Source organism: Cyprinodon variegatus, unplaced genomic scaffold (genome assembly GCF_000732505.1).
Source record: "Cyprinodon variegatus isolate N-32 unplaced genomic scaffold, C_variegatus-1.0 Scaffold1332, whole genome shotgun sequence".
In the NCBI taxonomy this organism is placed as follows: domain Eukaryota; kingdom Metazoa; phylum Chordata; class Actinopteri; order Cyprinodontiformes; family Cyprinodontidae; genus Cyprinodon; species Cyprinodon variegatus.
The window spans coordinates 116,837-130,556 of record NW_015151785.1 but is presented as its reverse complement, the minus strand read 5'-3'; the positions used below and the strand labels follow the sequence as shown (position 1 = coordinate 130,556).

The following is a 13,720-nucleotide window of genomic DNA, read 5'->3' as shown; positions in this document are numbered from 1 at the left end:
TTCCTATACACTGCAGAAACTTTAAATCTAAGTAATTTTATCTTAAAATAAAAGCATTTTATTTTTCTTGAGTTAAGTCGGTAAGCTAGAAACATTGCCAATGTAATAAGACAATTTGGATAAAAAAACAACTAACCCCATGTCTTATTTCAACTGCATAATATCTAATTGTCTTATTTAAATAGAACAGTCCTTCCATTGGCGGATCTTCTAATTTAACTACTCAAATTTAAGGGTAAATGCACATATTTTAAGAAATTTAAATATATGCAACCAAGCTGTCATTTTAGTAAGAATGAAGCACAGTAATGAATGTCAAATTCATGTATTGCAACACTTTAACATGTTAACAAAGCTGCTTAAGTTTTAATCCATATATATGGAAAATTGTTGCAATGTTATGTTTTGTTTTTTTTTTGTCCTCCTAGATGAAGGAATAATGCCTTTGTTGATGGCTGCTTTCTTTATCAAAGAATTCCTCCAAGAGATCTTTTATTTCATAAATGATCATTGCATCAGCAATATGATGGAATTGAGTATTTTTCTGAAACATGAGTGAAAGCATTACATTAAATGTGACAAAAAACAAATTAAGTATGAAAATATAAATATTTAGTTTAAAGCTGTTCATGTATTGGACACTAATGAAAGCATTAAGCTTATTCTGTATGTTGCTTTTTCACGTCATCCAGCCTGTTTTCATAAAAGAAGCTCATATCTTAGACATCCATTCCAACTTTTTTCATAAAGTCTTTAAAATTACCACATATTACTAAAATGCTGCACAGAAAATGAACATCCAAAAACAAAGAAATTTAACATCTTTTGTGGTTTGGAAAGCCAGGGTTAATCTAAAACCTGTCTAGTTAGCCACTGGAATCCATTTCACGGGGACAAAAGTTCCCAAATGTGACACTTAGCTGACTGATTATTAGCAGAAAACCAGTTTCACATTCAAAGCTGTTACAGCCTGCCTAGCTCTGTTTTGCTTCTCTTTATGTAGTTGAATCTGTAAAAAAAATAAAGACCCTTAAAGCAACATTTTGGAACCAGAAAATGTTATTTTCCAAGGGAATGATCAAGATTTATTTTACAGCTTTTAAAATGTTGTCATGCACTGATGAATTTCAGTTATAGCTTGTGGTTTTTCCCAGTCAGGGTCTTTGTTTGCATTGATCTTTTTGAGCTAATGTCACAGTAAAATTGCAAATGAGAGCAATTGAAAGAATGAAGAACTAATCTTCCTGGGTTTACAACAAGTCTCCTTGGATGCAAGGTAAATACCGTATGATTTTAGATTTTAAACTTGTGCACAGCGCTGCAAACACATAAACAAGCAGCTATCTTTTAAACGATGGTTTCGCTAAGGAGATGTTAGCTCTTTTTAAACCCTCTGATTGTATCTGTAACCGCATCCTGACTTTCACAGCAGGAGGAAATGGTAACAATAGTTGAAGGTTAAGTCTGACCAAATTATTACAGCATCTTTTATGAGGTAAAGTGTTTTTTTGTTTTTTTTCATGAAGCAAATAAAATAGTTGTGAAAAAATAAACGGAAATTAAATCATTTATGAGTGTTTCCAATCTGGACATGCAATTTTAAAAAAGCTGAACATCTCATGTAAAGTGTTATAAGAGGGTTTTACAAGTTTAAAACAAAGGCTGAGACATAAGTATTTGATTTTTTTTTTTTTTTTTTTAAGGTTTATTGTTTTAATTGTGAGCAAAGAAATGAATCATCTAAACATAAATATTTTCGCAAGGAGAGCATTCATCTAAGAAGCAGCCAAGAGGTCTGTAGTTACTCTGGGGGAGCTGCAGACAGGATACGCATTTGTATCTACAAATCTGGCATGTAGAGTAAACTGGTTTAAAAAAGAAGTTTTTAAATAGGAACCATATGAAGTCCAATTTTTAGTTTCCCATGTAGTTGACATTAATAAACAACTGGAGAAGGTCCCCTGTTAAGCAAAACAGCCTTTCCCTTTTATTTAAACCGTATGCAAAAAAATGTTCAGAGGGAAACTAACACTGCACATCAGTGTCAGCATAAAATCCCCTTTTTAATGCATAGAGGTGGCAGGGTCATGCTTTGGAGATGTTTTCCTTCAACAGATGTAGACAAAGTTGATCAGAAGTAATTAGGGGAGATTGATGCAGGTAAACACCCTAAGCAGCTAAATATCTATGGGATAAACAAAGGCACATTAATGTACTGGAACATTTGTCACAAATACAAACAGCAAAATCTAACTGTGCATTGTTGGACTGACTTAACTTGATTTTCTTCATCCAGTCTGACTCATCTTTAGCTCCCTGAGAGTGAGAAATTTATAAATCTTTCAGTCCAGGGGCGGAGCTAGATGGGGCCCCTTAGCCAATCACTGGCCACCCCTACCATTTTTTTCCCCTTCTAATACAGATGTTGGCAGCAGTAGTACTCTCAGGTGGAATATTCAAAACATTTTAATTTTTCATACATTAACAATTACTTGACAACAAAAACACTTTTGTTAATTATACACATAAATGTACTAAAATTAAAGACGACAAGTACATAATTCATGGTCTTTTCAGAACTAGATTTTGCGTTATATGGGGTAAAGAGAAAATGATGTCTCTGCAAGTCCTCTTGAGTCTTCATAGAAATCATAGATAACTATTTTAGTAAAAACTTATTAAATAATCAATTTATGTCTATACTTGTAAATATCAATTTTATGCATAATGATTATTGATAAAAGTAGGTAAGTAATGACATTGAAAATTATGTTCGCCCCAGAATTCAAACCTGAAACAATGGTTTCCACTATACCTTTAATCTAGAAAGCACGAATGTTGAAATATATGCGTCTATTTGTTAGGAAAGGCTGTAGGAAAGTATACTTACCGTAAATCCTCTAATATTGGCTTGTATTCCATTAGCAGCCGGGTCTCTAATAATGGCCTGTCTGGCTGTCGGCAGAGGTAAATAGTGGCCGGACTCGTATACAGGCCGGGGCTATAATTAAAACCAACAATGTTTCTGGGCAGTTCTCAACAACTTGTGGTAGTAACATACAAGTACCACAGGGGGGCAATGTTTACTAACGAATCCAAGCCATTAGCGTAGGAAGGCCCATCCTTAGTGCAGACAGGAGGTCGGCTTGTTTTGTTTTTTTTTTAACAGAAAACAACTCGTGAAGTTTGACTAGCTAGAAGAGTGAGGTGTGTGAGAACGCAGGGACCCTTTTTCCATCTGGATCTCCGCTCTTTTTTGCCGTCATGTCCCTCCGTTGTCGGACTACTCGTCCTCATCGCCTCGGCCGTAACTAGACCCACAGCGTATAGCGCAGACCACGCTTCAATATTGAGCATAAATCCAAAATTTCTGTGTCAACCTCACTGCGACACACTGCTGCAGCCACACTTCAGTTCTGATCTGAAAGACACATGTGATTACCGGTAGGTCTGGTGGTAACCAGGCTGCATTAAAATGACGGAATTTCGTTGGCCTTCGTTGTTCTGAATTTACCTTTAAATATATAATACTGGTAGCCTACTTCCACTTAGCCTGCCTCAAATAAAATTTCGCTGTGATGGCAGAACAGTTTCCAATATTTTTTTTAAAAACTTTGTTTAGCAAGATTCCATTTTTCCCCGTATTGCCGTGCAGAAAAATTGCAGCTGCTGGAAGATGTCTGTATAATGCCCCGTCCTATATTAGAGGATTAACGGTAGTCTTTATTTAGCGAAAATGGACATTGTGCTTGTTAATTTTCCTGTTGGAACAGTGTAAGTTGACTCTGAGGTTCTGGCGCCTATCTGCTTTCGCCCCCCCTTAGTGTACATTGGTTAATGCCTGGCCACCCTTAAAAAAAATTATTGCTACGCCCCTGGTGAACAAAGAACTTGTATCTGTAAATGCTGTGCAGAAAAGGTTGGTCCCATAATGTTCGTTTAGTTTTTAAAAATTTTTTTATTCATGGAAAATGTAATAAAAGATATGCATACTTTTCCGTCCACTAAGCAGTTATAAAACTATATAAACTACATGGTGGAGGTCTACAACATAAAATCCAAGTAAAATACGTTAAGGTTTGAGGCAGTGGTGAAAAGGGAAAGGGACACTTTCTGCTTAGCGGTGAGTTTAATAGTGTGCAGAGCAGCTTGCAGTGCCCCGGTCCGCCGGTGTGTTGCTGTGTCTCCCTCGGTGTTCATTCGCTCGGATGTTCACACCTCTCTGTGTTCCTGGACTCGGCTGAAGAAGATGGCGGCCTCCTCAGGTTTGTGTGCTCCCTAACGTCCACGCCGACACAAAGCGCAGCCTTCTCGCTCTGCCTTCTCTTAAACGATGATATTAGCTAACTTTAGGCGACGGTTTATTTGTCCTTCGCTTGATTTCTCTGTGTTTAAAGGCTTTATTCCGGTAGAGCGCTCCCCAGCCGGGGGACGCATCTATGTCGTGGAGCTAACCTAGCTAAAGCCAGTAAATAGCCTGGCCCGTGAGTTAGCTAAAATAGCTCGTGGTATCAAACTCCCCAACAGATGCAGTGTAGTTAAATACAAACAAAAAATAAAATCTTTCTTTTAATTTTAACATGGTGAGGATGTTGGATAAAACGAGATTATGAATCGCAAACACCCGCAGACTGTAATGGCATAGCTAATATTTAGCTACTAGAATATTCGAGCACCGCGATGAATAGCGAGTCCGATATATTCATCGCTAGCTGCGGATTTCAACCAGTAACTTGCTTTGAAAAAAAAAAATGTATATGTTAGCTGGATTGGAAATTTACTTTTTCAGAAAAAAACATAAATAATAAAACAGTATTATAAAACGTTCGTATGTCCTCTGTATAAGGAAATGTTTATGGCCAGACGTTATTTTATTCACTTTATGATTCCTGGTCACTCATTCTCCGTCTTGTTATTGTTAATTTAAAACAGGGCGTTAGCGAAACTCTGCAAACAGTCTTCAATAGAGTACCTTCGCTCTGGTTGGGCGGGGTCGCAGTAAGACATTTTTTTTTTTTTTGGCCACAGAATTGAAGCAAACGTGAACGGCATGCTTTCTTCCAGCAAATAGTCGGAGCCCACATTTTCTTTAGCGCTCAACAGGAAGCGTGGTCGCAAATAATATATGGATTGCTGAGTATTGAAAAACGTCTCGACGCCGAGCCTATTTTGGATAAAGGGTTTTACTCTTCAGTTTAAAAGTACATGCTTCAAAAAAAAAAGAAGAAAAAAAAAAATCGTCAGCAGAATAAAAAATTAGGAAGTCATTTCTCAGTCGAAACTGTCAGGAAAAGTTGTCGAGTGAGTTTAGCTTTGCATTTTATTTGGTACATATTTTCTTTTTTTTATTATTTGTATTTATTATTTGTTGAGTAATGTTGATGTAATGCCATCCAACGCATCTCTGTTGTTTTGAACCAAACAGCAACGCTTTCCTTTCTGTAAATACTCTAAATATTTTAGGTCAAAACAATGTTATATTCCAGTGTTTGATGTCAGGCGGTTTTCTTAAATAAAATAACCCAAAAAAGAGTTTAGAGGAAAGCCAAGTTGTTTTGTTTGCTTAAAAAACAGCCACAAATCTGTAGAAACTGAAGTATTCAGGAAAATATTTAGCAGTTTTTAGTCACTAAAACGTTGAATATATATTTTTTAATTGCTGTAATATCTTAAATTATTGTTTTACATTGGTTTATTAAGGTAAATATAAATGATTTAACCAAAAAATTATATTCAGCTATAATGCAATGTTTGGTTTTATTTAGAGAACATTCGCGTTATTTAAACAGAAACAGAAAATATTTAGCTATAAAACTGCAGGGAGTTCTGTTCTCCATAGACATTAGAAATAAGCAATTTCATTAAAAAGTAATATTTATTTTTTTGGTATTCGTAGGAAAAGAAGACCTCTTAAAATAATTTCAGCTGGGATCTGCTAGCATCATATTAATTACTGCTTTCAAGGCTGCACTACAAAAAAAAATGAAATCGTCTAGAACTGTTTTTAACTAAATTTCTTTTTGTATACAGTCGTGTATACAAAATGATAAAATAAATCTGTCTAAGTCTAATCAATTTATACCTTTAGTCAGACGCTAAGCAAAACGATATATGGGAAAACTCAGTCTGATTGGTAAATTTTAACATCTTAAAATCAAAGGAACCTTCATGATATCGCAAACTGTCGCCTTTATTGAGCTTTCTTTCTACCACTTTCTATGATATCAGCTGTTACAAAGCTGGTATTTGAAATACTACTTAAAAACATCAATTGACAAATTTAGTTTAACTTAAAAAAAATCGGGTAGAGAAAACATGGTTTTGTTGGAGTCAAAATTAAAACTCTTCGAGTTCTGAGTTTTGATCCTTTCAGTTATTCTTAAAACACTTTCTGTTTGGTCTGGCTTATGTAGCTCAAAAATAAAATTTGGCAGTTTTCATACTAAATTTAATATTTTTTTTCCTCTTTTGTTTCATGGAAACAATTACAAATAACAGAACTTATTTTTAAAAACTTGCTCCTATTATAGTTATCCTTTCAACATCAGTGCAACTAAATCCAAGCCGTGTCACATGCTTGTAAAACAAGTTAGCAGGCGCTGCCATCGTAAACAATGAAAATATGACACACAAAGCTATTGGTGTTGCATAATGAATTAGTTTATCGGTAGGCTTCTAAGAATTAAAAAAGTGACAGAGCGATAAGTCTGATTTATCGAAGCCCAAGGACTGCATGGGGATATATAATCATGATTAAAATGGACTTATTGCCACTCCTAATTTAATTTGAAGACGTGGTTTTCGTGCTGTAATTTAAAGCTGGTTATTTTTGAAAATTGGCCAGTTTAACAAAATACCTTTTTACAATATGTAAACTTTCATGTTTAAATTAAAACTATTAAATTTGGGACATTTTCATGATGAAAATCACAAAGCATTTCTTCACTACTAGACAGCTTAAAGGTGCTGACATCCGTTTCTAAAGTGAATAAATTGCTACTGTATTCATAGCTTTATGTTTCTAAAATTAAGAATTCTTGGAAGAATAAATTCAAGCTGAAAAGGATGTCATAAAATGTAGAGGAAAAATGTAACTTGGTTATTGTGACTACTGCTGTGTCAACTTAGAGTTTAGGGCTTTAATCAGTGGTTGAAGGAGGAAGACAACTGTGAGCTGCTTGGTGATGAAGGAACATCTGGATTTTTGGCTGATCTTTAGAAAAACAGCAGCTCTTTTCACTTCCTTTTTTATGCTTTTAGGATCTTGTGAATAAGCAAGAGGCTTTACTTCCACACCTGCAGTTAAAAGCATCTGCTGCTTGTCTTTCAGTTAGGCTGCAGGATTGATGCCAACGTGGTCCCCTTCCCAAAGACACACTGGAACCCTTGATTAAGTTATTCATTATATTATCACGAAGTCAGCTGTTACAACAGGCCTAATAAGATGACAGGAAGTTACTCTGACTCACTTGTTGAAAATCAGTACCACAGCTTTGTGTGCTGTTGTGCTTTTTAAATCTCATGACCCCTTCAGGAGGGTTTTCAATAGACTAGGATTTTGTGCAGTTGCCCCATAAAGCAGCATCAGATACCTTAAAGGCAGGGGTGTCCAAAGTCAGTCTTCCAGATAAGGTTTCCTACAAGTTTGAGATGTTAGCTTGCTTCAGCCTGCCTGATTCAGATGGGTGCAGTTCAGCAAAAGCCTGTTAATCAGCCAAATCGCCGTGCCCTACAGTAGGTCGGCCGCCCCTGTCTTAAGTGACTCTGTTTCAAATGTGATGCAATTTCACAGCTGACAGCAGATGTACCGTACGCTGTGCTTTCTGAGTTTAAAAACAAGTCATTTCTTGCATCTGACGATCTTGATATTACATGTTTAAAGCCTTTAGTACTGTGTGTGCAGCAATACATCAATGGACATTTTTTCTAGGAGGAGAAATTATTGATGAATTGATAGAATTGAGACCATCTTGTTGTTGGAATAGCCTCTGATGATCTTATAGTTTTCTCTGAAAGTGTTTAGAAGTATTTGGGAAATGCAAGTTAAATTTAGAGATGTAGTTTTGGAAGAAAAATAACCGTCTGATATTCATTGTTTGTTTGTTTTGTTTGTTTGTTTTGTCTTTAAGCTGTGATGTCTCATTATTTCATTCCAGTTTTTCTTTAGGAACAAAATTCTGGGGAAATGAAATAGATTATTCCTTGCTGTCCTGCTGGTCAGTGATTATATCAATGGTAGCAGACGCAATGTTCCACCTTGTGCATATTTCTTAATTTTTTTATTTTTTATTTTTATTTTTTTTACCTTAAAACAGAGTATTATTACTTTTTTATAGACAAAATGATGTGCCATTATGCCTGGTGTGGCCTGAGTTTGATCAGTGGGGCGGTCGGCTGCTGGTTTTGTTGACTCTTCCAGGTTGGTTTGATGTATTAGCACATCACGCTGTCTAAAGGAAGGCCCTTCTGTGATGGAGACTGATTGGGTTCGGTGTGAATGAATGAGCATCCGTACGAATTTCAGGGCTCTCGGTAACCTCCCAGAACATTACACTCCAGTAAGGAGATCAATAAGTTCCTTCATTTCTCAGCAATTTGTGGGAAACTAAAGAATATTATCCTCACTATCTGTCTTAAAAATAGATTTTAACAAAAAGGCCACTGCTTATCAATTTTAGCAGCTGGCTCTGAAAGGAGACTATTAGATTTTTGGGTGGCATTCCCAGCAGCAGATTCATTCATGTGTGATGCTTTGTCCTTGATTGTCCAGCTGGAACAACAGGTTTCACAAGAAACGTCAGGCTCTGGATTCACATTTTGCTGACTTGCTCTCATCTCATATCCATTGACCTTTATAAAATAGATTTTATGGCTTCTTGTTTACCTCAGGAGTTAAAGTTCCACGCAATTTTCGCTTATTGGAGGAGCTTGAAGAGGGCCAGAAGGGAGAAGGTGATGGCACAGTCAGCTGGGGCCTTGAGGATGATGAAGACATGACTCTCACACGGTGGACAGGCATGATCATTGGACCAGCCAGAGTAAGCTGAGCTCACTTACAGCTCATAAGACTTTTCAGGGTTTATGTATGGATGTGGTGCTAGTCTTTATGTCCTTTGCATTCTGTTCTTTTTATTTTCTTTCAGACCAACTATGAGAACAGAATATACAGCCTGAAGGTGGAATGTGGACCTAGATACCCAGAGACAGCGCCGACTGTTAGATTTGTAACAAAAATTAGCATGAATGGGATAAATAATTCCAATGGGACGGTAAGTTTCCTGGCTGATTTCACAAAGCTAGGCATAGAGTGGAGGTCACAGGTTGTTTTATACAGGCATATCAAATACAATAGATATAAATCTTCGTTGTTGACTGTAATACTAAACTGAAAATTTAGCAAAATGTTGCTAATCTTCTGCTGCTACTTTAAAAGCTAGTTAAACAGGTTTCTGTTCAGTCCAATCTGACTCAACATGAAGGTGATAATAAACCAGTTTAGTACAGGACTATCAGAGCTGAATGACTTGAAGGGTCTGCTTTACGTTCAATGATGGATGGCATCAAGGGGCAACGAGACATCCTGCGGCTAAATTTTAGCCCTGAGTTTCGCAGCATTTCTAGGGTCTGGCGCCTCATGTTTTGAGTGTCCATAGTAGTGTATGTCCTAGTAGAGAAATCCAAACGTTTTGCAACCAGTCAGAGAAACCTATCCAAAAATTGTCTGAGACAAATGCTAGAGCAAAGACACGATCTATTGCTCTCAGCATTAAATTATGGGAATTGATCTATATGTAAAGCCAGGAAAATTTTTTTTTTTTTGACATTTTTAATATATATGTAAAAGACTTCTCATAATTACGCCACAAAAATATTTTCTTACTGAAATTTGGCAATACAGTTTATAAATACCTACATTTTCTAAAAATGTGTAAAACTGCTTGCAAAAAGTATTAGATTTTATATTCTGGGTTTTGCCGTTTTTCTCCCACAAGCCAAAAAAAAAAAAAGTTCATATAAACTTTTAGCTGCAATGAACGGCAGCGAGAAATCCGAGACAGTCTGGCTAGATTCAGAGAGCTTTAACTTGCCGCTCTGAACATCACAATATTAAAAGTGGGATCATAATCCTGATTAACTGACTTCACAGATGACATATTGAGGTGTACTCTCTCGCTTAAAAACATGTTAAAGCTACTTGGTTCCCGCTCATCAAAGGAAATGAAGCAAAGCCACTTTCTCGATTGAATCCTTCACTGTTCATGAGATAAAGGAGAACTGAGCAGCTCATTGCTAACGACTACAGAAGCGGTCAGAGCATCAAACAAAGCTGCCTTTTTGAATCTAAAATGCATTTGATGTGAACTCACCATAAGAAAAGTCCATTGTCATGGACCAAATTGCTTTGTCTCTTGACCCGATTACTGCAACACGGAAGTTTGGACGTCCTGTGCCTCAGAGCGGTGGAGTTTAGAGCAAGAATTGAGGCGCAAGGAAGGACATTTGATTCAGACATAGGAACAACAAGCTGATGTTGGACCTTTGCTCAGGTAGCCAGGCTCTTTTACAGATTTGCTGCTCATAATTTGTCAGCTATTGTTTCATTCAGCTTACTGGACAGCAATAAGTAGGGAATGGGCAAAAACTCCAGAGCTATCCTGGCCTCTTTTAAAGAGAAATTTAAGGAAATGTATATCTGGCATCACTTTGAAAGCCCTAATATGTGTTTAATTCTTTGTTATACAGTGATAACCAGTCTTATAGGAAGTTTTCCCCTAATGTTTTTTCAAAATAACTGATTTCTTGTCTTATTTTTTCCCTTTTTGTCTCCTAGGTGGATTCACATAGCATACCAATATTAGCAAAATGGCAGAATTCTTATAGCATTAAAATTGTTCTTCAAGAGTTAAGGCGTCTAATGATGTCCAAAGAAAATATGAAGCTTCCACAACCACCAGAAGGACAAACCTACAGCACTTAATCGTAATGGATTGTTTCGGCCCTCTGTCTTAAACCTTTCTCTCTTAGAAATATTGTGTAAAGTCATCAAGAGGCTCACTTCACACATCAACCGTATCGTCTTCAAGATCAAGATTGGACTTTCTTATTACATAGCTCATTTAAAAGCAAAAAGTCCCAGCAGTTAAGCACTGAATAGATAGTTAGGACTTCAAGACCACAGATATCTGCTTTAATTAGTTTGACATTGAATTTTATGTTTAACCTGTTCCAGCTTGAGTAGGCTTGAAGAGGGACGCATGATGCCACACAGGTTGTTCCAGATTTCCAATAGTTTTCTGTTTAAATGATGATTCACTGAAGTCAGAGCAACATGGGTGTCCTAAGGCATGTTCTGTAACTAATACATTGTCAAAGAGAAGCCAAGTATTTGATTTGTTAGACAAATTTTTAGCAGGTTCATGGAAATATCCACATTGCTGAACCAGTGACTGTAGTCTAAAAGTAGTGTCACAAGGTGATTTTCTTTCTTTTTTTTTTAAAATAAATATATGAATATATATCTGTATTTGACACACAGCCGATGTTTCTGTTCTGCAGCTCTTTGACATGTAACAGACGTTGAAGCCTGTTCTGTTCTGAAACCCTTGCATTTAACTTCTAGTGAAAATGGCAGGTGTTTGAACTTGTGATTTTCTGACATTAAAATCACTGTCTGCTAAAAAGAGAGAGGAAAAAGGTGTGTTTGAAGTTTTTTTTTGACGCACTAATTTGACTGGAATTTGCAAGTTTCTTCCACATGAGGGCCTTCAATGAACACTGTTCTTTAACTGGGACACCAGTCTTGGGATACATTGAAGATACTTTAGTGCTACAGATATTCTCAACATGTAAATGCTGTTTATTCCCTACTTCAATTACTTTAGTTGGTAAGAGCGGACATGCTTTTCTCTGATAAAGTGTCATTTTTAAACTAATTTATGTAAAAAATTAAATGTGCACAGCTACAGATCCTTCTCAAATAGCATATTTTGATAGTTATTTTCCATAATGTAATGATTAAACTTGAACATTCAAATATTTAGATTCATTGCACACTAAAATATTTCAGGTCTTTTTTTGTTTTTATGGGTGTTTTTTTGGTACAGCTCTTGTGAGACCTCTATTTTTCTCTCTCACAATTTTCGTATTTTTTCTGTGCCCTATAAGAGAAGTGTTTTTTTTATTAAAAAAAAAGTCAACCTTCAAATAATTATGTACAGTTACGCACTTGGGAATCCTTTTGCAGAAATGACTGCTTGAATGCGGCGTGGCATGGAGGCAATCAGCCTGTGGCACTGCTGAGGTGTTATGGAGGCCCAGGATGCTTCGATAGCGGCCTTTACCTCATCCAGAGTGTTGGGTCTTGTGTCTCTCAACTTTCTTTTTACAATATCCTACAGATTCTCTATGGGGTTCAGGTCAGGAGAGTTTGCAGGCCAATTGAGCACAGTGATATCATGGTCAGCAAACCATTTACCAGTGGTTTTGACACTGTGAGCAGGTGCCAGGTCGTGCTAAAAAATTAAATCTTCATCTCCGTAAAGCTGTTCAGCAGATGGAAGCATGAAGTGCTCCAAAATCTCCTGATAGCTGCATTGACCCTGCCCTTGATAAAACGCAGTGGGCCAACGCCAGCAGCTGACATGGCACCTCAGACCATCACTGACTGTGGGTAGATGACACTGGACTTCTGGCATTTTGGCATTTCCTTCTCTCCAGTCTTCCTCCAGACTCTGGCATCTTGATTTCCAAATGACGTGCAAAACTGAGCAACAGTCCAGCGCTGCTTCTCTGTAGCCCTGGCCAGGCGCCTCTGCTGCTGTTTCTGGTTCAAAAGTGAGATGACCTGGGGAATGAGGCACCTGTAGCCCATTTCCTGCACACGCCTGTGCACGGTGGCTCTGGATGTTTCTACTCCAGACTCAGTCCTCTGCTTCCGCAGGTCCCCCAAGGTCTGGAATCGGCCCTTCTCCACAATCTTCCTCAGGGTCCGGTCACCTCTTCTCGTTGTGCAGCGTTTTCTGCCACACTTTTTCCTTCCCACAGACTTCCTACAGAGGTGCCTTGATGCAGCACTCTGGGAACAGCCCATTTGTTCAGAAATATCTTTGTGTGTCATACCCTCTTGCTTGAGGGTGTCAATGATGGCCTTCTGGACAGCAGTCAGGTCGCCAGTCAATGATTGGGGTTCTGAGTGATGAACCAGGCTGGGAGTTTTAAAGGCCTCAGGAATCTTTTGCAGGTGCTTAGAGTTAATTTGTTGATTCAGATGATTAGGTGCATAGCTCGTTTAGAGACCTTTTTCATGATTTACTAATTTTGTGAGATAGGAAGTTTGGGTTTTCATGAGCTGTATGGCAAAATCATCCATATTAAGACAATAAAAGACCTGAAATATTTCAGTTAGTGTGCAATAAATCTAAAATGTATCAATGTTCATGTTTTGTCATTACATTATGGAAAATAATGAACTTTATCACAATATGCTAATATTTTGAGAAGGACCTGTACATCTTCAATAAATCCATATACCATTAAGGAAAATTGGATGATTATATAGCTCATGAAAACCCCAAATAGAGTTTCTCTGAAAAAATAGTATTTTACATAAAACAAATAAGTCCTGTTTTTGCATGCATCTTTAAATTTGTGGATAGATTAGCCTGTAGCTCAGCAGAAGTGAGAAGGAAGCTTAACTTGTTTTTTCAATGGCCGTAAGCTC

General features: G+C 37.1%; 1 protein-coding gene across 1 annotated transcript; it reads left to right on the top strand.

Moving 5' to 3' along the window:
* Positions 1–8,868: 8,868 nt before the first annotated feature.
* On the top strand, positions 8,869–11,687 carry LOC107102859 (ubiquitin-conjugating enzyme E2 variant 2-like). The gene is given in 4 exon segments (XM_015402303.1): positions 8,869–8,884; positions 8,887–9,038; positions 9,144–9,269; positions 10,832–11,687. Coding segments are annotated over 4 exon segments (441 nt in total). The 3' UTR covers positions 10,979–11,687.
* Positions 11,688–13,720: the final 2,033 nt, after the last annotated feature.